The sequence below is a fragment of the Buceros rhinoceros genome, unplaced genomic scaffold (genome assembly GCF_000710305.1).
Source record: "Buceros rhinoceros silvestris isolate BGI_N320 unplaced genomic scaffold, ASM71030v1 scaffold8134, whole genome shotgun sequence".
Lineage (NCBI taxonomy): Eukaryota > Metazoa > Chordata > Aves > Bucerotiformes > Bucerotidae > Buceros > Buceros rhinoceros.
In genome coordinates this window covers 5868-32821 of record NW_010407654.1, presented here as the reverse complement: position 1 = coordinate 32821, position 26954 = coordinate 5868, and the positions used below count along the sequence as shown (strand labels likewise).

Sequence of the window (26954 nt, the reverse complement as noted above, 5' to 3'; positions counted from 1 at the left end):
AGCAGGAGGCTGGTAACCACCGCTATAGCCCGATACAACAGTTCCTCCTCAGGATCCCCATGGAACAGATTGTACAGAGTTTTTGAGAACTGGATGAACTGAGACTACAGAGAGATACAGAGGAGACTATTCAGAGAACAGCAACACAACTGTCCTGTTTCAGTACACGCTGTGATCTCAAACCAGTGCCCACTGCTGCTGGGCGCCTGGTACAACAATTCCCTAATGACAATACGGGTGTGGACCAGCCCTGATAAACCTCAGTGTCTGAAAGTCCTTCTCTTCGTGAGCTTACAGTTACAGCAGTTTAAAATAAAACAGTCTAACGACTGATGTGAAGGTCTTACATCGAGTGGAACCGACAAATCTTTCAGAAAGCTACTAATAGGACTTAAAGAACAGTCAAAAATAGACTTAAATAAGACTCAGACAGTTCACCTGATTCATTCTTGGCAAGTCCTTAATGTTTTCTTCTTTTTTAAGGATTTCATCTTGCCATTGCTTCAGATATGCCTGAATATCAACCTTCCCCTTCCCTACTTGCCAAAAAGAAGAAAAAGAAAAAAGACGACATGAACAAATGAGAACTAAGAGCTTCCCATGAGGGATGATGAGCAAAAGAAGTGGCATCCCTCAGAGCCATTCCGTCCAACAGACGATGGGGCCAAGGACTACACAGGATGAGGGTTTACATTAAACTTCAGCCCCTCAGGACTATACTTATATAAAGTTAGCACTACACTAGAGATGATGTCACTGAGTGTACTCTGTCACCACACACCTTCCCAGCTCTAATCCTCTGAACAACACACAGTTACCAAAGGTGTCTCCAGGATTCTTTACCTTTTTCTGGGCTGCTCTTCAAAGAGGCACTTTCAAGACTCTCCCCAACAGGTGAAACTACAATTTAGAAGGAGAAAAAGAAGTCAGAGTTACTTGAGAAAGGAGGACCAATGGTTCATTTCCTTTTATCAAAAATTCCTTTCTTAAGGAGTAAGACCCTCACTGACCCCTATGTTCTCAAACAGATCAAGCCAAGAAGAAACCACATGTACACTCTCTATACAAATAGAAGCCACCATGAGGCTGGAGACCACAAAAGAAACTGCCATCAGTTATTATCAAGAAAATAATCTTCATAACATTCATGGCCCATGTCTTGAACAGTGGTGAGAACAGTACCCATATATTACAGACAAGGAACTTCTAAATATTTTTGAAAAGCAAAAAGAAATTGTCTTCCAAAGCAGTAAAACGGCACAGCTTTCCAGACAGAATATTATATCACCTCCACAAACTTAGACCCCACAAAACTTCTTTCGGCTTACTTGGTTAAAAATGGAAGCAAAGGATTTTGCAACACTTGCTTACGTGCCTCAAAATAACTACAGATTTGGGTATTTTATTTCTTGAGGTAGGAAATATCATCCCTTTAGGCCTTGAATGCAAGAGTGAAATGACCACCACTGCAACAGGCTGTCTACCGTGCTGAAAAATGCTGACCAAACGCACTCCCCTACTTCCATGCAAACAGCCGCGGCATTTGAATCCAATCATCACGTTCACAAATTCTGCACTGCTTTATGGAAATGTAACTATCTACAGAAGATCTTCACAGAGGACTGTTGTTAACAGTGATATGATTTACTGCATTTACTAGTTTTCAGAAGAAAGCTCCCTATTTTTCACCCCGAGATAATTAACAGATCTGTTCTAACATTCTGCAGGCAAAGCCTCATGCTCTGGAGCTTACCACTGAGCTGGCTGAAGCGGATCAGCTCTTCTTTTGAAAGATCATCACCTTTGGAAGGGCTTAGAGATTCTACTTCAGTAAAAGCTGCAATAAATAGATGAAAAAAGTGGTTTGGGGCACCCAAGCATTACCAAAGCAGCAATAAAGCAAAAGCTTTGTACAGACAAATGGTCCCTATGAGAGAAACGGTGTCGGAGCAGATTAAGTCCTTCCTAAAGAGTACATCACCCAGGAAGAAATACACATCTGCACTACAGCTAATGAACAGTCACAGGACTGGTGACAACAGGAAGAAAAGTAAAGCCAAGGGAAAAAAAAATCATGCAAAGTTGATAAAAGCCAGGAACAGGCCTCCCCAAATGCCACCACCTCTCACTCACCTGGAGGGATGTGCAACTTAAAAAGAAGTTTGAGTTTGTCAGTGAAGGTTCCATTATACATGGTATCTGTTAGAGGAAAGAGGCAAGACAGTCTGTTCAACCGCACCGAACACTGAAACACCCCTTAACCTAAACAAGTACAACCTGGGGAGGTGGGAACTGGACACGTGTCCTGCCTTACGTGGAGTACTGTTAGAGATGAAGCTTAAGGAAGGCACTAACACCTACAACTGAGCCTGGGGTTTGCTACACTGAGCAAAGAACACTAATAATGTCTATCACTTGCTAAAATGAGACCACAGCACTGAAAAAATATTGCACTAGTGTCTTTTCAGCATTTTATCTTAAATTTTTATTTCCTGAACAATACCGCTTTGGAAATGAGATGAAAGGAACAGAATAGTAAGTCAAGAGAACTTTCAGTTCCCCATAAGACACAGGGTATGGTCATCTTGCACTCCCCAAGTATGAGATAGCTTAGTATGAGGAAGCATTTATCATCAACCAAACAGGCTGGGCAATGAGATCATACCACTTCCTAATTTTCTGTGACTTTAATGGTAATCTCCTATTTAAATTTAATCTCAAATAGGAGACTATTCACCAGGGGATTAACGTCTCAGAAAAACTCCTAGTTGTAAAGCCTTGTGTTAGCTACTTCATGGTGAAATACAGACAAGAAAATGAGGGCACAGTTCTGTAACTTGATTCACCTAAATAGCACAGCTCCCACTCTCAAAACTCCTAAATATACTTTGAGCATTTGACTTGCCATTTAAACAGTCTTTGCATTTCAGGTCACACGACAAAAATCAGACTGTTTGACCCTGAGTTAAGAGGCTGCTCCCTCTGAGCTCCGTATAGAGCGTATGGAAGGTAATACATGCCAGGTCTACACCAGGATGGAGTTCCCTTGTGAATGTGCTGCATGTATGTATGTTCTCATACCAAGAACGCAGGCAAATTGTTTGAAGTTTATAAGGCCAGCGGAGCTCTCATCCATCAGTCTGAACGTCCACAGTGCAAGCGAGTCTCTGTTCGCACAGTGTGACCACGGGCTCAGGAGATGACAGAGAACCCTGAATTGCTGGCAATCAATCCGGTACTGGTCAAGATAGGGCAGACTGGCATCGTGATGTTGCAAGACAGGACTATTGACATTCCAGTAGCAGGAAAGAAAGTGCTCCTTCTGCAAAGGAAAGATGAAATGTTAGATTTTCTAAAACAACTCTCCCTGAGCCAAAGGTGTGGGAAGTTAACGATGTAATTTGATTTAAAGCTGACATGTAAAACACAGGTTGACTATAGCTTTACCTCTATTTGTTAAAACTGTTTCACACCCATAACACAGTCCACCACTAAGATGGATGTTTGGCAAGAGAGGAAAATGGCACATTACCTTGAATAATTCATAAAGCTCTTCAAGATCACTAGGACTGAATTTTACATCCTGGGACACAACACGTAGCTGAAACAAAATCAAGAGAAAATTAAGTAGAGAGTCTTCCCTCTTTGGTATAAGCCTGTGGAGTAAAGTTATGGGAGACTTAACTTTACATTAAAAGACACTGAATATTCCTGGTTTGGGCATGTTCAGTTATGAATAAGAATAGAACTTCTTTTTAAAAGCAATCAGATTATAAAGAAAGAAACTTCTCCCCCAAAAAAGGAACTTAAAACTAGTTATTACTTGCATACATGAAGCCTTGTATTATATACTTGTATGATCATCAGTTATTGGACATGAGCCACTGAAGAGAGGAGGCAAACAAAGGAATCACCTTGCAACCTCCACTTTCATTCCGGAGTCTCAGCTATCAGGGTGATACTGGCAGCTGAAGAGCTACCACGCCAAGCACACATTACTGAGCATCCCCACACACCACAGACAACAAGGAACCCTTGCTGAGTGCAGCGCACCACTCTTCAGTGACATTTGGGATTGCTTCCCAGAGTCCAAGTGCAGGTGATTGTTTTACTGTAGCACTGTAGACATTTTACAGTGCTCTGTGCCTCTACGAGAAACGCATTAATAATTAACAAAAGCAGATGGAAATACAGGTCGGCCCGTTCCAGTCCAGGCAGTGTCAGAGAGATGCCGGTCTCTAGAAGTTGTCTGCGATGGTGCTACTTGTAAAGAGACCAGAAGGTCATGCTGCGATTCACAGACAGAAAATGTCACAGGCCAAAGCTCAGTTAACAGACACTCTGCAGACGAGAGGAATTTCAGCACATAAAATTATGTTTTTGGCCCTGGGAAATGTAGCTCTTCTCAGAATTTTCTGAAAGGGAACAAATTTTATCAGAGGGAGGGGTTAGCTCTTCAAGTCACTTACCACATTCTGCTTGGTGGTAGCTTCTAATGTCTGGATCACATAAAGCCTGTTCCTGCAGCGCATGCTCTCAACATCCTCGTATCGAATGTCACCATATCTCTAAGAAGAAAAGCATCATTCCATGAAACCTGCTGTGCCAGACACATCTAAGCAGGTGGTTTTTGTCTTTCTTGCATCTAAATACAATACAGGTATGGACACAAAGGAAGATCCCAGAAACTGAGCAAAAAAATCATTTATTAGAACACTAACGTTCTCCCTAAACATTGTAACTTCTTTTAAAAGGGCAAGTGTTTCAAAGAGTGATGGAGAAAGAAGAAACTGGAGTAGTTCGCTGTGTGGGAAGATAAAGGAAGGGATTTTTCTGCAGTCAGCTCTATATCCAACCCCACTATCACATCGTGAATACCGCACAGGGTAGCAAAGGCTAAGATATGTCAGGGCTTGAAGTTCAATCTAGCGAACTTCAGAAATTAGCTGAAGTAATTTCTGCACCATTCCCAGCTATCTCTGCAGCTTCTGAAGGACAGGGAAGGTGACTGAACATAGAAGTAGAATAAATACGTTTACCTTTAAAGAAAAGGGGGATAGTAGGCAAAAATTAGAAGCAAGTTCCAAGAGAAATCATGGACCAAATTATTAAACAATTAAAATCTAAATAGAAAAAGGTAAGTCAAAATGAGCCATTCTTTATCATATCGATTCAATTAAATTTTCTCCTATGAGGAAATTCACTCTAGCAGTGAAACAGCAGATAGGATACAGCTCTACTTCTGTATGGTTTTGAGACACGCAGCCAGGAAGACGTGGTCTAACCACGATCACCATGTGCACTGCGTGCACAACTGGTTCTAATAACAAAATCTGAGAACAAAGGCCAGACTTTCACGAGGTCTTCTGCAGTGTGTTTTGTTCCCATTTTTGGCAAATGCTTTTTAAACAAGATACGGAAAACTACACCACAGCCATAAAGAGTGTGAGCACATCAGCTCTGAGGAAAGGTTAGAGGAACTGCTTGCGCTGAATCTAGAAAAAGAAAAACATCAGAGCTGAAAGGGTAAATGATGAACAACCACCACCTAATAGCAACAAGGAATTGCCAAGAAAACAGCAGTTGACTATCCGCAATAGAGCTTTCTGAGCATCCAAGAGGAACTAGACTGGATATTAGGGTATTTCCTGACAAGGGCAGAGAAACCCTACAATGGGCAAAAGCTTTTGTACATTCTCTTTTGTTGAAGAGTTTTAACAATTTTAGACATTTTTCAAGGATGACCTGGTTGTGTGCTGGACAGGGAGCTGAACTGGGTGACCTGTGGACTTCTCTTCCAAAACTATATTTCTATGTTCCTGTGAAGCCCTCTACCACCATACTTCTGACTTGGAAGAAAGAGGAAGCAGAGAGAAATTGCATCTCTGAATCATAACTCATTCACTGGTCTGGCTTCTGGGCACTCGATATTGTGCAATGGCCTCAATAAGAATATAAATAAGATGTATAATCTAACTCTGAATTAGTGTGATGTGATAAAACATTACACGTTCTTCCACTCACTAGTTAAACGTGACTTCTTCATCCCCAATTAGCCTGCCAAAATATGTCTTGCACTTCCGCCTGAGTCATAAAAAAATCATTTTAAAATTCAACTCCATATCTTTTCGCTTAATCTCATTTATCTCATGAACACCCATGAGAAGTAACAATATCACAAAGAACATCTCTGTTCACTTACTCATGATTTGTAACTAGACCTATCTGCAACACACAACTCTCCACTGCAGCAATGTCCTCATTTCAAAATTTGTTTATTTCCAGTGAAATGAAAAGAAAATCCTTCACCACAACAGAATTATGTTGAAATTAACTGTCTGGTCAAAATGGGAAGCAGGAAATTGACTCTCACTTTGTATCAGCAGTTCTCCAAACAAGGGGTTGTGACACTTACCAGCACTGAAGACATTCAGTTTCAACTGAAGATAAAAATTTGCACCCAGAAAAGGGGCTATGAGATAGAAATGGGGAGACGGGTCTAGGAACAGGGCTGTCAACTCAGAAGCAGGAGTTTCAGGTTCAGGGATCTGCCCAAACCAATGTTCAAAAGCCATGCCAAATCAGAGGCTATCGCTTTGGTCCAGTCACCTGCCTGCACAGGCAGGGCAGGGCGAGAGGGAGTTTCTTTTGCTTTGTCTTTCAGTCATGATTCCACCTCTGTAAAAGCTTCCGTTTACACTTCGTTATTTACCATCTCTGTTCTTTATTCTGCAAGAATTCATCCTCGCTATGAGACCTCACCATGACAAGACAGACACATCGTAGTTTGCAACTCTTCTTACAAGAATCTTAAAATGTTTCACAAACATGATTCTTCTGTATGACGTTCTTGTGAAACACTGCTGATAGCAGAAGCACACCACTAGCCCACTGCTATAAAGCCACTTCAAGAGAACATGAATTTCTGATTCTCATCTTTGTTCACCTCGCTAAAGGCAAAGCGCTATTCTCAGTAAAAATCAAAAAAAGAGCGTTCCTAAATTATACAGATCACAGTTAATTAATCTTTTCTGAGTGAAGGCCAAGACTTTTTTCCAAAAGATGTACTGCAGATCTTTCATTAGAAACACATGACTGAGCATAGAGACACTGAGAATCAGAAAAGAAAAAACAACATCCCACAGATAAAAGAAATCAGCTAACAGGAAAAAAACCCAACTCTGTGTACAAGTCTGTTCTTGCAGCTTGCCCATCACATCAGGTGGGCTGAGCAGAAACCTGTCTACAAATCGATGAAGATCCTGATACAAACCATGCCAAGGAAGGAAATGCCTCAAGAAAATCTGAGGACAAAAGGAGAAGGAGAAGCTAGGCCTACTTCCTCCCCAGCGCAGAGCTGCAAAACTAGACACTGCAGAAATCAAACTTGCAAATTGAAAGTGCTAAAAGATCACTAACTGCTTTTCCTCACACAGCTCATCTCCAGGCAGCCATTTAACCCACACAACACACTCAAGCAGACAGTTTCCTGCCCAGGTTGTTATGTCAGATGTTACCACTATCCGCAGCGTGTATCAATCAGTCTCAAACCAGTAACTGCAAGGGCTGCTCCTGCTGCACTTTGTCATTTAGTTGACATACTAATAAAGTGAATGAGGGATGGCAAAACATGACCTGTGATGAACCCAGGGAACTCCACTCAGGACAGACTAGCAAGCACATTCCAGGCAGTTAAAAAACACAAAGCAGAACAAACCCAAACATATCCTATAACCTGTAAGGTTTTCAGTGAGACTCAGTAGCATACAGAGCCCAATTTCTACCTGTCTAGGCAGATCTTCTTCTCTAGTTTATACAGTGCCACTGCACTATTTTTAAGGTAGCCCATGCAACGTAAACACCGCACAGGGTGCGAAAACATACCCACAAGAACACATACTTCATTTGCCTCTCGGATCAAATCAGTAATGTCCACTTTAGGATGGTCACTCTTCGGGTCGCTGAGGTTGGAGCCCTGCTGCACAGCTGGAGGCAAAGGACTGTCTTTGTTAGTGACACTGTCAAAAAATCTGCACAAAGCAAACACACGAGAAATCAGCGGGAACCACTTGATCACAAAACGGTAACATCTGCATCTACTGAAGAAAAAGCGCACAGAGAATGGGAAATAGCAAAGAATATCAGCATGAGTAGCGCAATTATGCTGTGGTAGTAACAACTCCACACAAATACGGGATCTGGGAAGGTTGTGGATCTTCTGGCCTTGGGCGTTTTTCAGGCCCGGCTAGACAGTAACGTGGCTGATGAGACCCAGTGCTAGCAACAATCCTCTTCTGGAAAAAGAGAAGTTAGAGCAGAGACTTCCCAAGGTCCCTTCCACTGGGCATTCCCCTGGCTCTCTAATCCATCTGGTGAGGTTGTACTACATAACTGGGAGAGGGGAAAAGAGGCTTGTCCTGAACTGTGACCACAGCAATCTTAAGTCCCTCAGATGCTAAGCCAAGACATGCCTGATCTGCACCTATTCATGATACCAACCTAACCGGCCTAGACAGATCCGTTACAGAGGCTGACAACATCAAGGAACGCATGTCTATAGACTGATGGCTTCCTTCTTCTTGAGGAGAGGCAAACTGTACTCTTTTTTTTTTTAAAAGTATGCAGGCACGCTGCAGGCTGAATTAACTGTGCAACAGAAGTGTTACAGCCAGATAAAATCTTGAAAGCGAGAGTTCAAAAGGAGTTCATAATAACCATCAAAATCTTCGGTGTCAAGTGGTTCAAGTGAAAATTAAAATTTCACCACACTTCAAGTTTTAAAATTTTAATGTATTTAAACTGTGTACACTTGCTCTTACTGTTAGGGGTTTTAAGTGTTAAATATTTAAATTAGTACAGCTAGGTTTTACAATAAATGCCAGGCTGCATGGTCTTTCACAATAAAAATTACATTTTCCTCATCAGCTCTGTAGCTCCTACCCTATTCGAATATGCAACATCTAAAAGTCTCACTAAAAGGAAGTTCTTATTATCAGTTCGTAGCAGTCATAACTTGGTGACTCCTATAGCACAGTCATTTTGCTTTTTTAATACTCCACGTTACACAATCACAGCAGCAACAACAGAATCTAGATAGGTAGTGAAGCAAAAACTGTGCAAGTTTGCCTTGCAATACATCAGTTTAAAACGCAATTTATGTTGCATATTTGAATTTATTCTTCAAATGCTAATACAAAACAGACACGATTGTCCTCATTGCCTTTTTCTTATTTCTATTTTAGACCATTAGCAGCAGAGGAGCCAGTAGCCTAAACTACAAGAACTGAGCTATAGAATAAGTTGTCAGCAAGTTGATGCCAGAACCGCTTGAACAATATTACGTGCTCTAGATTACCTCATCATTAAGGAAAGCCACCTTCTGTAAATGATAGACATTCCAGGCAAAAACCACCTTGCTTTTACTTTAAAAGACACAACATGGCAAAGGTTTTAGAAGAGCTTTAATGAAGGATGGGACTTTCAGAGGATCCATGCACACCTTCCAGCCACTCCTTCTAGAATTTCAGCCTCAAATGAACACTTAATTCCTCTGAAGCCTTTGGAAGTCTTGGCCAGAAGTCTTCTCAGACGCCCCAGAACGACTTATCTATTTGCAATTACAGCAGCTGCTACACAGCCCGTAGGAGTAACAGTTACACTGGTACCTGTTGAGAACAGTGACTGCTTCTGCATCATCCTTACAAGTCAGCAACTTCTCCATGTTGTATTCCAGCACTGCGAGCCCCAGCTGCAATACTGCCTTTATTCCATCATAGAAGAAGCAGTCCACCACATTGACTGCACTTTCAATAGGCAGCACACTGATAAAAAGGGTAAGGAACCAGGAGAGAGAGACCGAGGAGAAAAAAGTCATGTCCATCATGTGGTCTGTCAACTGAGGCAGATGAACCCTGATGAGCTCCTCAAACACTGCCTGATCTACCAAGGCACCTGCAGGGAAAGGATAACAAAACCACCACCCAAATCTTAATACAGAGAAGCATACTTTACTCAGAGCACTGGCCAGAAATAAAGCCCCTGTCCTAACGCAGCTTTGTTGTAATGGCAAACACAGGCCTGGCTGCATGGAACCACTGGCTTCGTTCCCTGTGCTGGAAGCTATGCAGGGCTCCAGAGCCTTCCTGTGTGCTGTACAGTGTGTTTGCACTTCTGTGAGTGCGTGGCTACTTCCTGACAGCCAATACACCCTCTCTGCAGTTAGGCAGAAACTTCACATCTGATATACACCTGCAAGTACCGAGTATGAGAGCAAAGACTAAGTCTGGGCCTGGAGTAACTCTTTTTACTTTACGTAGGATAAGTTTCAAATAAATAGCATAAATTGTAGTTACAATTCCAAAAGAACAGCGTAGTAGTCTAATTGACTACTTCCTGAGTAGTTATGCCTAGAGTAATGACAACATCTGAAAATCACATCCACTCCTGCTTAAGGAGGAGTCTTGGGACATTCTCTGTCATTGCCATTTTCTACTCTATGATAACTGAACCAAACGCAACAGCTTCTCTCCGCTGTTCAGCCTTCAGCTCATTCTTACATTTGTTTTTACTGAATTAACATTTACATTCAGTTCTAGACAGATAAAAAGACAGATGGATGTTACCAATGATTCGACGATTGAAATAATCGGGCAGCATCCTTTCACACACAGCCACCAAAAGCCAGAATGCTTCCTCCTCTTTAGCATACAGCAGAAGTACTGACGTCAAAATATTCATTGCCTGGAACATTTTAAACAGGAAAGGAAGCATTTACTAGGAAATTACTAGGTGATAACACAATTTTTGTCATACGTTAAATTTATATTTCTGAAAGCACTTAACAGCACATTTTTAGAGTGCGATGACAACTTCAGACGTATCCAGCAAAGCCTTTTACCTCTATACTGTTAAATACGGAGCAGAGTATTCAAACTACATAAAAATACTTAAGTGCTAAAAAGTCTAGTAAGAACACAAAGGTAGAAGTGGACATGACAGCATTGACAAACAAATTCAAGTACAAAGTAAAAACTCATGTTACAGAGTGGGATGAGATAAAAACAGGTAGTGAATGACTGAGAAGGAACCATTACATATTTATGTGATGGATTCTACAAGGTGCCACTACACTGCCATCATGAGATAATGTTTAGACAACCAGCACTAAGAGTCTCAAAACCACTGTACCTGACAATATCCAATTTGGGGATTCCTGTATGCATAAGCTGTAAGAACTCTCCTGAGCGCAGAAATTCCAGCGTCGCTTTGAAAAGCGGGATGCTCGGGTAAGGAGCGGCGTAAATCTCGCTCAATTTCATCGGTAGCTAAAGTGCAGGTTCCTAAGGACTTTTCCACCAAGTCAGTGTAATAACCAGGGTTGGATGCCATATCATTTACAGCACCTGCCGATACATCGTATTGCACAGTATTAGAGGACAACAGTAAAGTTTCCACATGATTCTCTGCAATTCGTATAAAAATCCTTGGTGACTAGTGAGGTACCACATGAATCTCCAGATGTGACTACAGTGATGTATCAGAGTAATTCTACTGACATTAATGACACTACTCTGAAATTAAAATAGAAAAGCAAAATAAAATAAGGCTTGGAGGAAATCTAAGTCACTTCCCACTATAAGGTTATTTCAACTTATATTTTCATTTCATTGTAGGGGAAAGCTTCCTTTCACCTAAAATTCTGGCCAGGTTTTCTGGCAAACACAAAACTTTTCCATTTGTAGAGCTAGAAAGAGATTAGGAAAACTAGGGAAAGGACTAATAGTTACCTGATTAGTGTCATAACTTCTATGGCAACACCTTCCAAGACAACAGGTCTGGTTAAAGAAACCTAATTGCCTACGTAAACACTCAAAGAACATCAGCAAAAATAAATCCATGTTCACAAGTCCTCAAAAGGAACTACCACACAGTAGGCTGAATGAAGAGATTACAATGCATTTGTTATGATTAACAGATCCTCTGGAACAGGAGAAAGCTCTGCCCAGGGGAACACGGTGAGTACAGCTAGCAGATAAGGTCCTGGGTGGCTCCTCAAAATCTGCAGCTCATTTTCTGAACCTGGTACAGGCTTCCTGTATGACCCTGACCAAGTCAGTGGCTGCCGCTTTTCTAAGTGTTTCAGTGAACAGGAACAGAAAGCACACAGAGGTGTTGCAAAGCAGTGGATAATTCCCCGGGCCTCCATTTCCTCAGGTTAAATGTTCCCACACTGGAGCGTTCTACAGAAGAAAGCCACAAAAGCACACTCAGAGCTTCGGGAAGAGATCCCGTATGTCTTAGTTCACAATTCCTCTACATCTCACTCTAAACCAAGCAACAGCATGTAGGAAAGAGCTGCCCAGAACTGGGATCAAATTCTTTGCCAGGGAAACTTGTGTGTGTGTGTGTGGTAATGCTCTCCTCTCAGAAAGCTGAAATCAAAGCTGCTGAAATCAAAGCTGCTGAAACAGTCCCACAAATATGCTTTGCTTTTTAGCAGGTAAAGAGGCTTTGCTGAAACCGATTGTCCCCTGGAACAGCACATATTCCTATCGCTATTTTTCCATTGAGTTTATTGCAAAAGACGTGGATACAGGTTTAGTTTGAATCAATGCAAAACAACATAAGAGACACAATCACCCTGCTGAAGCACCTTTCTTCAGAAGCACTTGGATAAACGGCCAGAGCTAAGAGCATTCTTTGTCAGACTACGTTCAGTCAGTAAGTAGAACACCCATACAGGAGAGTTCACAAAGTGAATCAATTACACTTGCTATGCAATACCTGAGAAGAGAAGCCAGAGCTCTCCTCTTAATGCCTCTGGGATCCCTCTTACAACTAGGTCTCGAGTCTTCTTTGTTCGAAACATACTGACGCCATGTCCTCGTTCGACAAAGAGAATGTTCCAGGACTGTTCTTTCATTTTTTCTTTCAACTATGAAAGAGAAGACAACAAGCATTAAGTATACCTTGAGATTCTTCTCAGGTTTCAGAGAACGGAACCAAATTTTGCTCTCAGTTATACTCATATAAGCTGGAATTAACAGCCTTGACATCCATATTGCTATGTGAAATGAATGCTGATGCAAATTGGAGCAAAATCTAACCTATGTATAGTTAAATTTGGCATTCAACGCAACCTCCTACATGACCTCCTATTCTTTAAAGTATATTATTACAAGAATGTCTATACCAGATCAGACAAAAGGTAAATCTAATCCAGTATTCCACCTGACAGAAGCCAACAGCAAGTGTCACAGGACAGTAAAGTCAAGCAAACATCTGCAAAAACCCCCTCCATCAAACAGAAGCACGGATACCTCCCTGGCAGAGGCAATCTCTGAATTTAACAACGTACAGCAGATATTTCCCTGCAAATTGCTTTCTGAACGCAGACAAATTTGCTGCCTTCTAACTCCACTTGAAGCCCCCTTAAGACAGCGAACAATCACTCCCTTTTGCCTTTTTCAAGCCATTCCTAACTTCAGCTTTTTCCTTACTTCCCACTTGAGAATGAGTCCAAACCCTAAACAGCAATAACTGCACACAAGCTGGATTTTCATTTTAAATGAAGTCATCACCATCTATTCATTACACTTTATTGATCACTATTCTGCTAAACTTATTTTTTTAAAAAAAAAAAGGGCAGGAAGTAAACAGATTGAACCATTTGCAGCTTTGGCACCACATCAACAAAAACTACATAATTATCAAAGGTCCACGAAGTACTAGAGATTTAAAGGGAGTGAATGAACAGTGATAAAGCCGTAAGACAGCTAATCAGAGCAAGCGCGACTGTGCAATTCTGCCATCATAGCTCTCCCGAGGCATGTCAAAAATGCACTGCCAGCACAATGGATAAGAAAATTCAACATTTGATATAATTCCCATGGCAAGAAATTAGACATAGAGTAAAACTCCCTCTTCTAAGATTCTGTTTCAGCTATTTCCATGTAAATATATTTATATACATGTTTGTATGATACATACCAACAAATCTGCTTATTGTAACTTGGGCCAATTTTAAAATATCCCTTTTTTGTTGCTGCCTTGTGATAAACAACATTTTCTTGGTAAAGAATACATCAATAGAAGCAGGAAAAAAGATTAAATTGAGTGAAAGCAGTAGAAAAGACAACCAGGAAAAACAGGGTGAAGAGAAGGTTCGGATTGCTTACGCGTGGTGGTAACGTCCTGTGTGCTAATCACAGAATCGTTTAGGTTGGAAAAGACATTTAAGATCATCAAGTCCAACTGTTCATCCAGCACTGCCAAGTCACCACTAAACCATGTCCCGCAGCACACATCTACATCTGTTGAACAGCTCCAGGGATGGGGACTCCTCCACTGCCCTATGCAGCCAGTTCCAGTGCTTGACAACTATTTGGGTGAAGAAATTTTTCCTAATATCCAACCTAGACCTCCCCTGGGGCAATTTGAGGCCATTTCCTCCCACCCTATCATTCGTTACTTGGGAGAAGAGACCAACCCCCACCTCGCTACAAACTACAAGAAAAAGTATTCGGCCATGATGACACAATGAAATCAAGCAAGCGATTATTTGCAAAGTCAATTCACTGTCACAGACACCTGCTTAAATACTCTGATAAATGAATGTATTTCAATTTCAACATGTCTATGAATTGTCCTTTGCTGACAGCAATAAAAATGTGCTAACTCTGTTACAAATTAAATAATATCCTACAGAAACTCAACAGGAAAAAATAGATTGCTTCCTTTTTTTCATTCATCATGATTTGTTGCATTATACCAGTGACAGAACTAAGTCTAGTTGGATTAAGGAGGGGAATTAACAGCTGAAAATGCTTATGCTCATATAGGTTTTACATTTAATCAAATATTTATCAGCCAAATAGTACATTTTTACAAACTACCAATTTCTGTCAGCATAGAAGGTAATAGTGTGTGCATCTGAACTCCAGTAGGACCAGCTATGGAAGTAGAACCTGCTCCACCAAATGAAAACTGGCAAAAATTCCCTATTCAGACAAAACTGAAGTTATAAGCGTTTTACCTGCAGAGTAGGAGGAGGTGGAAATAGTAGAAACAGTGAAATAGAACCTTTGTAAAGTACAAGATTACTAATAAATTATTGATAACAGACCTAAAAACGCAATTCACTTTCTCTGAAGCAAAGCAACTGCTCATCAGGAGCTCCAGCTCATGCGAGGCTCCAGGACTGAGACAGGGTGAACGTAGCCACTGTATTTTCTGTGCGTGCAGCAGTAAGATTTAATGTTGTTAAAGCAATTAAAGGTGCCAAAAGAAAAAGCAGATTTTGTCCACTTTTGTTCAACATACTACAGAAAGCAGAACTTCAAATTCTGGATTCCCTTTCCTCTTGCCCAAAGGGTGTTTATTTGCTGATATTTCTAAGATCAAAAACTCCATGTCTTAATTTACCTTGTTCTGCTGGAAGAATTTTAAAATAAAACCTTTCTGCCTTCTCGCACATACTACAGAGAAGCAAAAATAGAATGTCCTACTGCAAGAACAATTGAAGAAACTTTCTCCAGAGCACAACTTTGTGAGACAGAAAGGCAAAAGACTGAAGTAAGGAAGAAATGAAGTCAGTTTCCTGATAACTTTCTCCTGGCTCCCACAGAGTCTGTAGCAACTTTGTACCTTGAGAAATCAGATAGATATGAATCAAGTTCACTATCACAACACAATCAGTTAACTCTTCCCTGAGGGGTGGAAGAGCAGGAGGAATTAGCTCCATGAAGATAGGGCATATCATTATTGAAAGATATGAGCAGAAAATTGAATGGAGCCATAAAGAAGCACCCTGCAGACTCGAAATACAGAAAACGCAGATGAAAGAAGATTGGCAAAGCCCCAGAGGAAATCAGCAGCCTTGCTGGAATACATTTTGAATATACTTCAGTCCTTTCCAATTAGATGCCAAAAACTGTTGCCCATTTTATCCTTACCATTTTAGGGTCTAGATTCTCGGTATCCTGAGGATGGTAGACAGTCATTAGGGCTTCTGTACCAACAGTTTTGCTGTTATCTCTCTGACCTATCTTTGATGGTCCCGCATCAAAATCCTTTGGACTGTCAGAGGCTGAATTAGCTGCAGCCTTGGGAAAAAAATTTAGCAGTGATAGTTAAACATACCAAACAATCCTTCAAGAAGCAGCACTGATACCAGAAACCATTTTGCTTCTAGACCATCACTGTTTATTATATCAAGTTACAGGTAGCAGATACAGACTTCCAAAATAAATGAAAAACAGCAATCCCTGCTCTACACAGCTTGGCTTTCAAGAGGCTGCACTTGAAGGAAAATTCATCTCCACAGCCAAAAACTTAATTATGAAAGGATAAATATTCATAATGAGAACTGCAGTAGACTGAGCATCCATTACCACCGGAGTCCAAAGAGAAGCATTCACTTAAACGGAGTCATATTCTAAGCTATACAGAAATGCTGAGAGCACTTAAAAACCAGCATTAGAACCTGGATTGTTTCTCAAAACCTGATGGAAAACAAAGCAAAAGAAACCAAAACAGAATGCATTCACAGTAGCACCATTGTTTAACACAGTCTCTTTCCTCAGGCATGAAGGTATTTCTTTTTCCACACATTACAGCGTGAAAGAGGTATGTGACTCAGTACATCAAAATAATGAAGATATAATAACCCAAAATAAGGTAATCTAAAAGGGAATGCCCTTGAGCTGCAGACCTTACCACTCAGGCCTCCCAGGGCTGTGCTGTACCCTTATCAGCTGAGTATTTCTGCTGATATCAAACTACCTTGCTTTTATTACTCATTTTTGCCTTTTAATGGTTAAGAAACAAAATCTCAAGGTAGAGACTTTGTTCATACAGTGATTATTTTCTACCAAAACAAATTGATATGTACACTTCTCCACTCTTAAAACTGTCACTTTAGAGGCTACTCCAGTTGCCTCATCTGTTTTCTCTTTTTCCAGGGGAAAATCTTCAGGAAAGAGATGCAACTGTAGTAAGTAATGTTTGTTAGGGATGTTTTGTCATTGCTTTTGTCTTTCCCATGCATGAAACTACACAGAGAGGTTTCTTCACATCTACAAACAACCTTACAATCCTTCCATCAACTTCCTGAGTCAAACAGTCAGCTGTCAAAAACTGACACAGCTACACAAAATTTTACTTTTGTGGACTTTTGTTTTAACATGAAGGGTCTCAAGGCAAGAGATGGGAACATGATTTTTTAAAGAGGAAAAAACCCCAAGATTTAGTCGTCTTGAAATCTAGAGGTACAGCAGATACTGTGTCTAGATTCAGGCTTGAACATAAAAGTAATGCATTACATAGCAAAACACTGACAACGATACATAAACTCCTAGTAAGATGACACAGCCTTATTCCTAGGAACAGGTACTAAGAAATTAGAACTAGCAGAGCAGTTACCTCAGTATTTATGATGTGCTGTGGACTTGAAGTGGAACTGCATTTCATTCTGAGCTTTGCCACCAGCTGCTCAAAATCTCTAACCTCTGTGAAACGAAAAGCTGTTTTTCCTTTGGTACTAATGCTGACTCCTCTGCTGGCTGGATCTGCCTTATCCACCCCTGTGACCTACAGAAACAAGGATACATGAATCAGGCAAGAATTTTTACCAGCTCACTTCTAAAAGAGAGAACGTGATAAAAAGCATGTGTACATGAAACAGCAGTATGAAGCACCAAACAAGCAGAATTAGTAACACAAGTATCAAACTCACCACCTCAAAGCACTGTTTTAGCACAAGGTGCTAAGTATTATGGAATAGATTTTCGATCTAGTACCAAAAATCTTTGAAAAGGTTTTCCCAGCTGTAAGCACTGAGCATATCTGAAAACCTCGCCCCCTTCCACCAGCTGAAGCTGTTATTTTTTTTCTTACCATCCAAAAGCAGGCAAAACTAACCAAATGAAACAAGTTTCACATGAATGAATTTCCACTGAGAATACCCTTTCAAAGACAGCTGTCACAACACATGATGGTTGGAGCCAATTTTAATTGCCATGACGGAGCAGTTACAGATTACAGCAAATAGTACACTTTAACAACGCAAATACAATCATCTATAGCTAGACTGATGCTTTCACATTGTTACAGGTAAAGAATGAAAGATCACTGAAATAAAGCGACTCTGTGGTACTGTAGAACAAATAGCAAGGGCCTGACAATCCATGGGAACAAATTTGGAGTCAGCTCCTCTAAAACAGCCCCTTCTCGTTTTTCACAGGTTATAGAAGTCTCTGGTGTCCACAGGCCTATTAATAAACTATTTATCAAATAAATTTCTTTATCTGGGTGGGGAACACCAAGTGTATTGATGAAAATAGCTCAGCCCCTATCAGTTGTCATGTCAGGCTGTACGTACACAGAGTATGCAGAGCAATTACAGAACCTGGTTAATTTTTAGGGTATTAAAACACATCTGCGTGCTGATAAAAGGCTTTTAACACTGGAAGACTGAATCATGGCAATGATTCTCTCCCAGAGAGAGGGGTGGAGAAGGGTTGGTTTTTTTTTTTCAAAACGGGTTTCCACAGTGTAGCTACAGTACTCTATAGAAATAATAATGCCTTGTCCGTTCCAATATGGTCCTTATTCAGTCTATTGAGACAGACCGAGCATTGGAACAGGCTGCCTAGGGAGGTGAAGGAGTCTTCATCTTTGGAAGTGTTTAAAAGCCGTGGGGATGTGGTGCTGAAGCACGTGGTTTAGGGATCCTGGCAGTGCAGGGTGAACAGCTGAACTCAACGATCTCAAGGTCTTTTCAAACCAAATGATTCTGTGAGGCTGTCAGCTGCAATGGCATCGATACTTGTTCACTGACAACCGTCACTGTATTTTCCTACAGCCTTTTAAACAGAGAGCACTGCTCAACTGCTGCAAAAAACTGCGCTACCGAGCTAGAAACAAACAAGGCAAAGCAATTACTAATCTTCAAGACCCTCTACCCTCTCCAGTTCTTTATTTTTTATCTTTGTATCTCATTAACTCAATTTCAGGAATTAACATAAGCTTTTTCATTTAAAAAAAAAAAAAAGTTTGAAAATAATTTTGTCTCTGTAACCAGCTACAGAAATCAGAGTAAATAGAAGAGGGCAAGAGAATACAGGGAACACAGCTAAAACATGAAAGCTGTTCTACAAACGGAATTCCCACCTGCAATACCCAAGGTAGGGGGAAATATATGGCATCAGGTAAAGTAAGCAGATTCTAATGAAAATTTGCTAATCTGGCATTAAACTACACAAGCATAATACTTCTGGTATAAGTGGCTCTGACTTGTAGTTTGCATTACCTCTCTGAACGGAATGATTACACTGCACAGGCTGCCATCCTGGCTAGCAAAGCAGATGTAGTTTTCTGAAATGCACATTTTCCCGTGGGCGTTGTAATGACTGAAAGGAACCCATAAGAAGCACTCACGAACTTCCTTCAAGGTCTCCTCTTTGGGTAGCCTGAAGAATGCACTAAACTGGTCACTGTGGGCACGGCTCTCTAGGCCTCTAGATTACAAACAAAAGAAGGGCAGGAGAGAGAAAAAGAAAATTAAGTAAGTTTTAAATGCCTTTACAAATACAGAAGTTAAAAGTAGCTTGGGAAAAGACAGTTAAACATCATGTTCTCCTAAAAACCCTGGGGATGATCTGGAGGATTCAATGTTTTGCTTGAAGGGGCAACAAAGGGCAGGACCACACCCATCTATATACACTCACTGAACAAAATACTTCAGTAAACAGGAACAGATTCGAGCATGTTCTCACGCAGCAAAGCACTTTGCTGAATCAGGGCCTTCAGGTAGTGCAGAAAAACATACTAATAGCCTAATCTGCTCTGTTTCCCCACCCATCAGGACAGTCCATTTAAAACTAAAACCAGTTTTGGCTTGACAGAGGGTCAATTAGCTAAAAATGTAGCATACGTTGTAAACACCTGCCATGGGCTAAGGCAGTTGCAGCCAGAAACATGGTTTTGGTTGTAGAGCAACATCCTCTCCAGCACTGCTACTGAACTGACAGATCAGGAAATACAGCTATTTTTGTTCTTAAATCATAGGTGCATGGAGCTTTAACCAGGAACAATTACTGGAAAAATGCTTTATCATAATGTCTGGTTTGAAAATAGGTAACATTTTCCAACAAAGATTTAGCCCTTTCATATGAATTTAAATCAGCTAACAACAGGCTTGCTTTTCCCTGTTACTTTTCACAGTAAACAGCTGTAGTACACAAATCAAAACTTGAACATTTGAGTGAGAAGTTGGACAACTCTGAGGGAAAAATAGCATTTGCTTCAACAGAAACTAGAACTGAAGTGAAGCCCTAAAATTACAAGAAGGAATAATGACACACCTTCCTTGAGAAGTAAGGACTCTAACCATCAGGTTATCTTTCCCGCTGCCTAAAATACTGCTGTAAATTAGGAAAGCCACGCACCCACCTGCAACTTACTGATTTTATCACCCATCTCCAGTGGCAGAAAAGCCACGTAGTTATTATTTACACATGGTTATTAAGTGATTTATTCTCCACCTTATCTTTCCTCATCAGGTCTCTTTGGAGACACTGCAACATCATTTTTCATTTTCTAATCCTAAATGCTGCTAGAACACCTTCTAAAAATTCAAACTACCGTAAAACCTATAGTTGAAGACCAGCTCTGAAGGTTTGATCAATTCCTGCCTTCATACAGACTTTTGATACTGCAAAGTTGCAATAAATTATGCCTAACATTGCTTTGATCTCAAATTTTAATGACACACTTATTTAAGAGAACACCAGCTTTGCTGACACTTATGTATGTCCTTGAGAGGAGGATTCTCTTCCCCTTCAGCTAAAAAAGTTCTGGGCCCAGAGCAGACAGGTGCTAAGTAACGGATTACCTCTTGGTGATCTGCAGGGGGTCGTGAAGGACGAGGTCATTTTCAAACGTCTCCTTGTCAAAAAGTCTCCTAACAGCATAGTTTGCCAGCTGCTCCATGAGAAGGAATGTTTCACTAATGTGCAAAAACATGGAAAAATAGTGATCCTCCCCACGGGAGCACACATGAATGCTCTCTGTCAGAATCACATTGGAAGTCTTCTCAAGTTTTGATATTTCATCCCAGGCGATAATAAATTTTACTGAAAATACAAATATAAGCAGATGTGAGTAACTTCTTGTTAGATGCTACCCTCCTATGAAAAAAATTAGTAGTCAACAGCACTAATTAAATACAATTAATCAACACTGATTGAATGACGACACACTTGGAAAGGACTACAAATACACGAGCATAAAACCCACTCTCTTCACAACTGCTATCAAATAATTCCATTAGAAAGAAAAACATGAAAGACACACCACGTATGAAAACACAAGCTTACATCACCTCTTCTTTGTGCTCACATGAAACTATGAACAGCAAACAAACACCATTGTATAAGCCACCCCACTTCAACTGTTTAACAACAGGGCTTCTTAAGTAAATTGATCATGTTGTAACACTCAAGAGGAACTGTGCCCATTAGCCGTGACATTTCCTAATACAGACGAAAGAAAGGATACTACTTTCTTTATACTTTCTAGTTTTCACATAAATACAGCTATAGCTCACACCATTAGAGACCTTTGGGCGTTTCAAACTAATGTAACACAGGAAAATAAAAAAGATATGTGCAATTATCACCAGTGCATAGTGAACCCAAGTGAAATATTAAGTCTGTGCATGAAGAAATATCTGGAATCCTCACAGACTGAATTAATATGCAGCATGAACTGAAGATGACTGACAACTTTTAGTTACAGTCAAGTGCCAGAGGTCTGCCCTCTTTCTGAAGCTTATATAGAGGAAAAGACCTAATGGACGTTCTGTATTGCTGGACAAATGTATTTGCTTCCATAAAGTATTTTATGTTTGCAGTTTTTTCTATTCTGTGTTGACATCTGTTCACTTGGCAAAATAGCTCCCCTCTAGACATAGGAAGAATTCTTTGAAATCTAAAAAATTAACAGTAAAATGTGAAGGGGCTCAGCTTAATATTGAGGCTTGCTTACCTTCTGCTCCCAGTAAAAACGAGTAAAAGCTAAGGAAGTTGGTACTAAGATAAAGCCATCCTTGGCAGGGCACTCTGCCCTTCCAGTAACTGCATGAGTAATAGGTAACCAACTTCTCCTGCTCTGGTAATCCAAAACACTTCTCAAACTTCATAAGACCTTCACGAAACTTCTCAGGATCTTCTTCTTTTACGAAAGAACTTTTTCCCTCTTCAGCAATCAAACCCTAGAAGAAGCAAACTAGTTATTTTACCTATGCACCCCTACATGGGTGGGTGCCATACACACTGCACACATACAGCGTAGCGTTCTAACAGGACAGTACATTTTAGAACAGGCAGAATGGTCTGAGGATCAAAACACAGGTCACAAATCAGACGTGCTATTTCGGACTCACCCACCAATTTTCCCACACAACATAGGCGAAACACACATCCCCAAATCTCCTCTTCTGAAATAGATACATTTAACTCATTTAATTGCAGAAACTCCCAGGCTAAATATTCAGCATGTATAAAGTGAACTGTTGCACCTCTACAGAAATATACCATATGCTTCCCAGGCATTTTTAAATCATTGTGAAAAAATTTATCAACAGCTATAGACCACTATTTTAAGGCATCTGGTGGATCACTTACCAAGAAGACTTAGGACAAACAACCTTACTAAACTGTGGGGCAGATAAACGGAAACAATGGAGTGTGTTAAAGTTAAACCGCCACATGCTAATCAATCAGTGTGTGTAGCGTTATGATGCATTATCTGTGTGCATTTAGAGGAGAAAATTACTTGGCCTTTCCCAATCATGTCACATGCTTGTTACTTACTCTTATCTTTCCCTGGACAAAGCTTGTAATATCTTCATTTGAATCAAACACTGATAAAGTTGTCATAACATTGTGTTCTAACCAGTTCCAGTGTTCTGTTATTTCTTCTCTGCTGGATCCTGATTGAAAGAGAAAGTATCAAAATTAGAACAGACTTTAATCATTTCACTAAAAATACTAATCAAGAGAACACTTACCAAATTCCCAAATCACAAGTCTCAAATTTACCATCCAGCTCCTGTGTACACTAAAAATTTATTTGGTGTACATTAAAAATGTGCAGTGCTGTGTTTTTACCCTTCAAGCCCTTTATGCAACTGTATTTCTAGCCTTTATACCTAGAAGCATCTCACCTTTGTCAACATTGTGTGGCTCAGTGCTGAAGCCTGCCCTGGACTGACAGTTCCTTCAGCTCAGCAGTACCTCTCCAGCACAGATGGCCAAGCACTGCTAGAACACTCCTGTCTAATAGTCTAGAATGTGGGAAATGTAAAATCAAATTCATGAGACTAAGAAAAAATGAAATCTGGGCCTTTGATATCCTCAGCTTTGATCATCGGCCCACAACTTTTCCCAGAGTAGAACTGCAAGACTTGGAGCTGCTGTGCAAAATCGTTTCTAACACGTGTAAGGATGTAACGCATACATCACCGTAACCAGGAAGGTAGCCATGATCTCTCTGGATACTTGAAACAACCATTTATGCTGCCTAAACCAATCAATTGCTACTTACTTGTGCTCTGTGTAAGCCATGGTTTTATCTTATTCTCTATCAAGCCGCGTTTTAACTGTATTTCTAACCACACTAAAGCTTAAGACAACCGCCCTTCTGGAAACAATGTCTTTCTACCAACTGTAAAGTCATGCTTATGCTGCAATTCCAACCAACATACTGTTTTCATGCAGCTGCCGGCTTCTACAAGAGGACAGGCACACAGCTGCACCCCATATGGAAAACACACCAGAACCAACTCCTGGTGAAGGAGAAAAGGCTCATTGACTCATACAAGCTGAACAATCCTTGCAACAACATTTGTAACCACCAGAATTAGTTTGGTTTTTTCCCTCTGGATCCTCAAACACATAGGAATAAGGACTGTTTTCTTTCCTTTCACTATATGTTAGTTATCACTAACCATAAGGAATGCAGAAACCATAAGGCCCAGATAAAATTCAGTGTTCCAAAAATATAAATACTGCATCTTCAAACACCTTAGAGAGAAGCCAACCTTGTTACTTACTACTTCACACCGCTTTTTAGTCTAGGTTTCAGGGAGCTATCACCTACTATGTGGTGAATGTCAGAGCAACTTTATAGCAAAGAAAAACCCATCTCACCCGGACTTTCCAAAGATACATTTAGATTACTGGTTTGATTTAAATGCAAAGGAACACTCTCACCCACTAGCTACTTCTATAATTAAAGACATGTGGTAGGTCAACTTCAAAAGGCTTATAATAACCCATCTGCCTCTTTTCACATACTCAATTACAAATTATACAAGTGGTAATAGGTAATCAGCAGAGATTATAATAGTGAAACAACAGTAGAGGCCCAGCAAATTCAACACGGAATCAGTTCTTTAAAGACAAGCGGTTCCCCATCAGATGGTGGGAGACAGAGAGGGAAAGAATTTACATAGGTCTGAATAAAGAGAATCTAGAATATAAATTAATTGGCAGTTTCATCCTCCACAGGAATGGTCACAATTAAAGTCAGTCAGCATAATCACATATTATCAACACTCGTAAGACAGAACACACCTTTAACAATTTCTTTTTTCTCAGTTTACTTTGTAAAGACTAATTAAACAACTTCAATGGACTCCACAGGACTAAAGTTGTTTGGGAATGAGCAGAAATTGTTCTAAATAAGATTAAATAGTTAGACTGCACTACACAGGTGGATTTGCAGCAGCATATTAAAAATTATATGAAGAGTAATTAACATAGTGAGTAAATTGCAAACTAATTATTTTTCTCAGACTTCATATGCAGAACAATTGAATCAGTGTGAATCAGAGGCACAGATGTGACACAGTAAAGAATAAATTTTTTTAATAAATATGTAAATTATTTACGAGCACTGTTTCAGATCCTTAATACGTAAGCGCAGGAACAAAATGCAGTCTCTTCAATTTCTTCACAGAAGGAACAATCTGTTACAATGACATGACGTACGGTATACTTAAGCAGCAGAGAATTGATATAAATTCAGTCCTAAGGTGAAGATTACTTTCTGTATTTTCCCAAAGGCTGACCTGATTGCTGATGGCATTAGCATTCCCCAGAGCGTATCTCCAACATACTTATCAAAGTCCCTTTTCGGCAGCCTGTCACCATCAGTGCTGACTTCTTCAGAAGTAGTCCTAAAATTTTATTTACTGCCAACTCACAAACTGTTCAAATTCCATCACCTTCATAGGGCTGACCTTTTAAAGTGACATGTAATCAATTACATCAAATTGTTATTAAATCAAATTATATGAAATTGTTATTAAACATGTCTCTCAGTGATTATTGCCCTGCAGAACGTGAACAGGAGCAAATTAGAATTACAGCATGAAATGTGTAAACTATTAACTAAACATCTAAACTAACAACCCTGTATTTTGAAAGTAGCTAACTGTACAGAAAAGGCAGCAAGAGGCACAATATTTCATTTAAGGTGAAGCAATGGAGATTCATAATAAAGCGGTAACAGCAAAATCCAACGTACCAACAGCATAGCACTTACTAGTGGAATTACTCATGCGTGTAAATGTTTAATTACTCATGCATTTAAGTGTTTGCAGAATGGTAGATTTCCTGCAAAGCTCATCTTTTGCTACAGGCAACTAAAAGGAAGACCTAGAGCCCAGAGAACTCATAGATGAGTTCTTGTTTCCTCAGTGAACCCTGCTAATTAAAAAAAAATTAAAGCATGGAAAAATGAATTAAAATACGTGGTTCTTTTTCACTGTGATTATAGATGTTTTCAGTTTTCAAAAAGCCTAAGAAATATATTAATTCTATAACACTGACTTTTTAGCATTAGATCACATGACAATATTAATTTCAATATGAAGACAAGACCATGCCTCAAAAGAAAAAAACAATGATGCATGCGAGTCCTCTCAGCTTTGAGAATGGAAGCCTCTTTGGACATCCAGTAGTTAAGCAGCCTGTATAAGGAATTAAGACTTTATTTTTAGAAGCTGCAAACTTAAAAACATTAAAAAAACAACCCACACAACAAAGTAACCCCATGCATACTATCAGAAAGCATGCTCTAGGAAAAAAATCACATACTCCACTCTCAAAGTCAATTTTCTTCCATTTCCTACTGATTAATAATGCAACATATGAAAGAGAAAACTTCTTACACTATGAGAGCAATGGATCTGAGGAAGGATTCAGCTCCAACCATGGCTGGGAACCTGGCTCATTTTAACAAGCAAAGATAAGGTAGAAAAAAACATCAGGATAAGCAGCTCCTGTTATTCCTACCTACAGCACACACAGTACTCCCAAGGTCAGCTTACCCCTATCAGCCTGAACTGCACCAACTCACAGCTTACAGAAGAAAAGATCATGCCGCTGTTATTCTAGGAGAGCACCAAGGCTTTAGAGCCCGATGGACCACTGCAGAAAGCAGGCAATCAGAAGCTGTAATATGAAGAATCCATAGATACATTCTGAAAAACTGGAACCCCACATTACTCCCAATCACAGGTTTGCAAATAATTTTAAGCCATTTAGAGGTCACGAGAATGAATAATGATTTGAAAGAATTCACTCCAGAATGGGTCCTGTACTTTGTACCCTCAATTTTCACTTTATAACTCAGTTAGCTTCTATATCATAGTACATACCGCATGCAATGGACCAGTAGACTTGAGAGTCTGGTGTCTGATGCAGGATGCGAAATGGAGCAACTTTCGACGTAGAATCCAACACTGCATCTAACGTTCCCACAAGAAGACCTGTTGCATTCAAGAAAATGTATACAGCATTGTAAACTAAGGTTCTGAAACGTACACTCACTTCTGATTCTCTTCGCAGTGAACAGGAATGCTGCCCAAGTGAGGACTACAAACC

At 40.1% G+C, this 26954-nt stretch overlaps 1 protein-coding gene across 1 annotated transcript in view; it reads right to left on the bottom strand.

Moving 5' to 3' along the window:
• Positions 1 to 26954, bottom strand: part of TBC1D8B (TBC1 domain family, member 8B (with GRAM domain)) — a gene marked incomplete at its 5' end in the record, with an annotated part of 27346 nt that extends 392 nt beyond the window's left edge. Inside the window, 21 exons of the mRNA XM_010134561.1 lie at positions 7 to 104; positions 439 to 536; positions 844 to 900; positions 1754 to 1837; positions 2134 to 2199; positions 3082 to 3322; positions 3533 to 3601; positions 4470 to 4568; positions 7901 to 8030; positions 9666 to 9951; positions 10623 to 10740; positions 11188 to 11402; positions 12784 to 12934; positions 15954 to 16103; positions 17422 to 17589; positions 19310 to 19517; positions 20894 to 21134; positions 22048 to 22273; positions 22875 to 22993; positions 26729 to 26839; positions 26901 to 26954. Coding sequence (XP_010132863.1) covers positions 7 to 104; positions 439 to 536; positions 844 to 900; positions 1754 to 1837; positions 2134 to 2199; positions 3082 to 3322; positions 3533 to 3601; positions 4470 to 4568; positions 7901 to 8030; positions 9666 to 9951; positions 10623 to 10740; positions 11188 to 11402; positions 12784 to 12934; positions 15954 to 16103; positions 17422 to 17589; positions 19310 to 19517; positions 20894 to 21134; positions 22048 to 22273; positions 22875 to 22993; positions 26729 to 26839; positions 26901 to 26954 — 2989 coding nt within the window. The remainder of the gene's footprint in view (positions 1 to 6; positions 105 to 438; positions 537 to 843; positions 901 to 1753; positions 1838 to 2133; positions 2200 to 3081; positions 3323 to 3532; positions 3602 to 4469; positions 4569 to 7900; positions 8031 to 9665; positions 9952 to 10622; positions 10741 to 11187; positions 11403 to 12783; positions 12935 to 15953; positions 16104 to 17421; positions 17590 to 19309; positions 19518 to 20893; positions 21135 to 22047; positions 22274 to 22874; positions 22994 to 26728; positions 26840 to 26900) is intronic.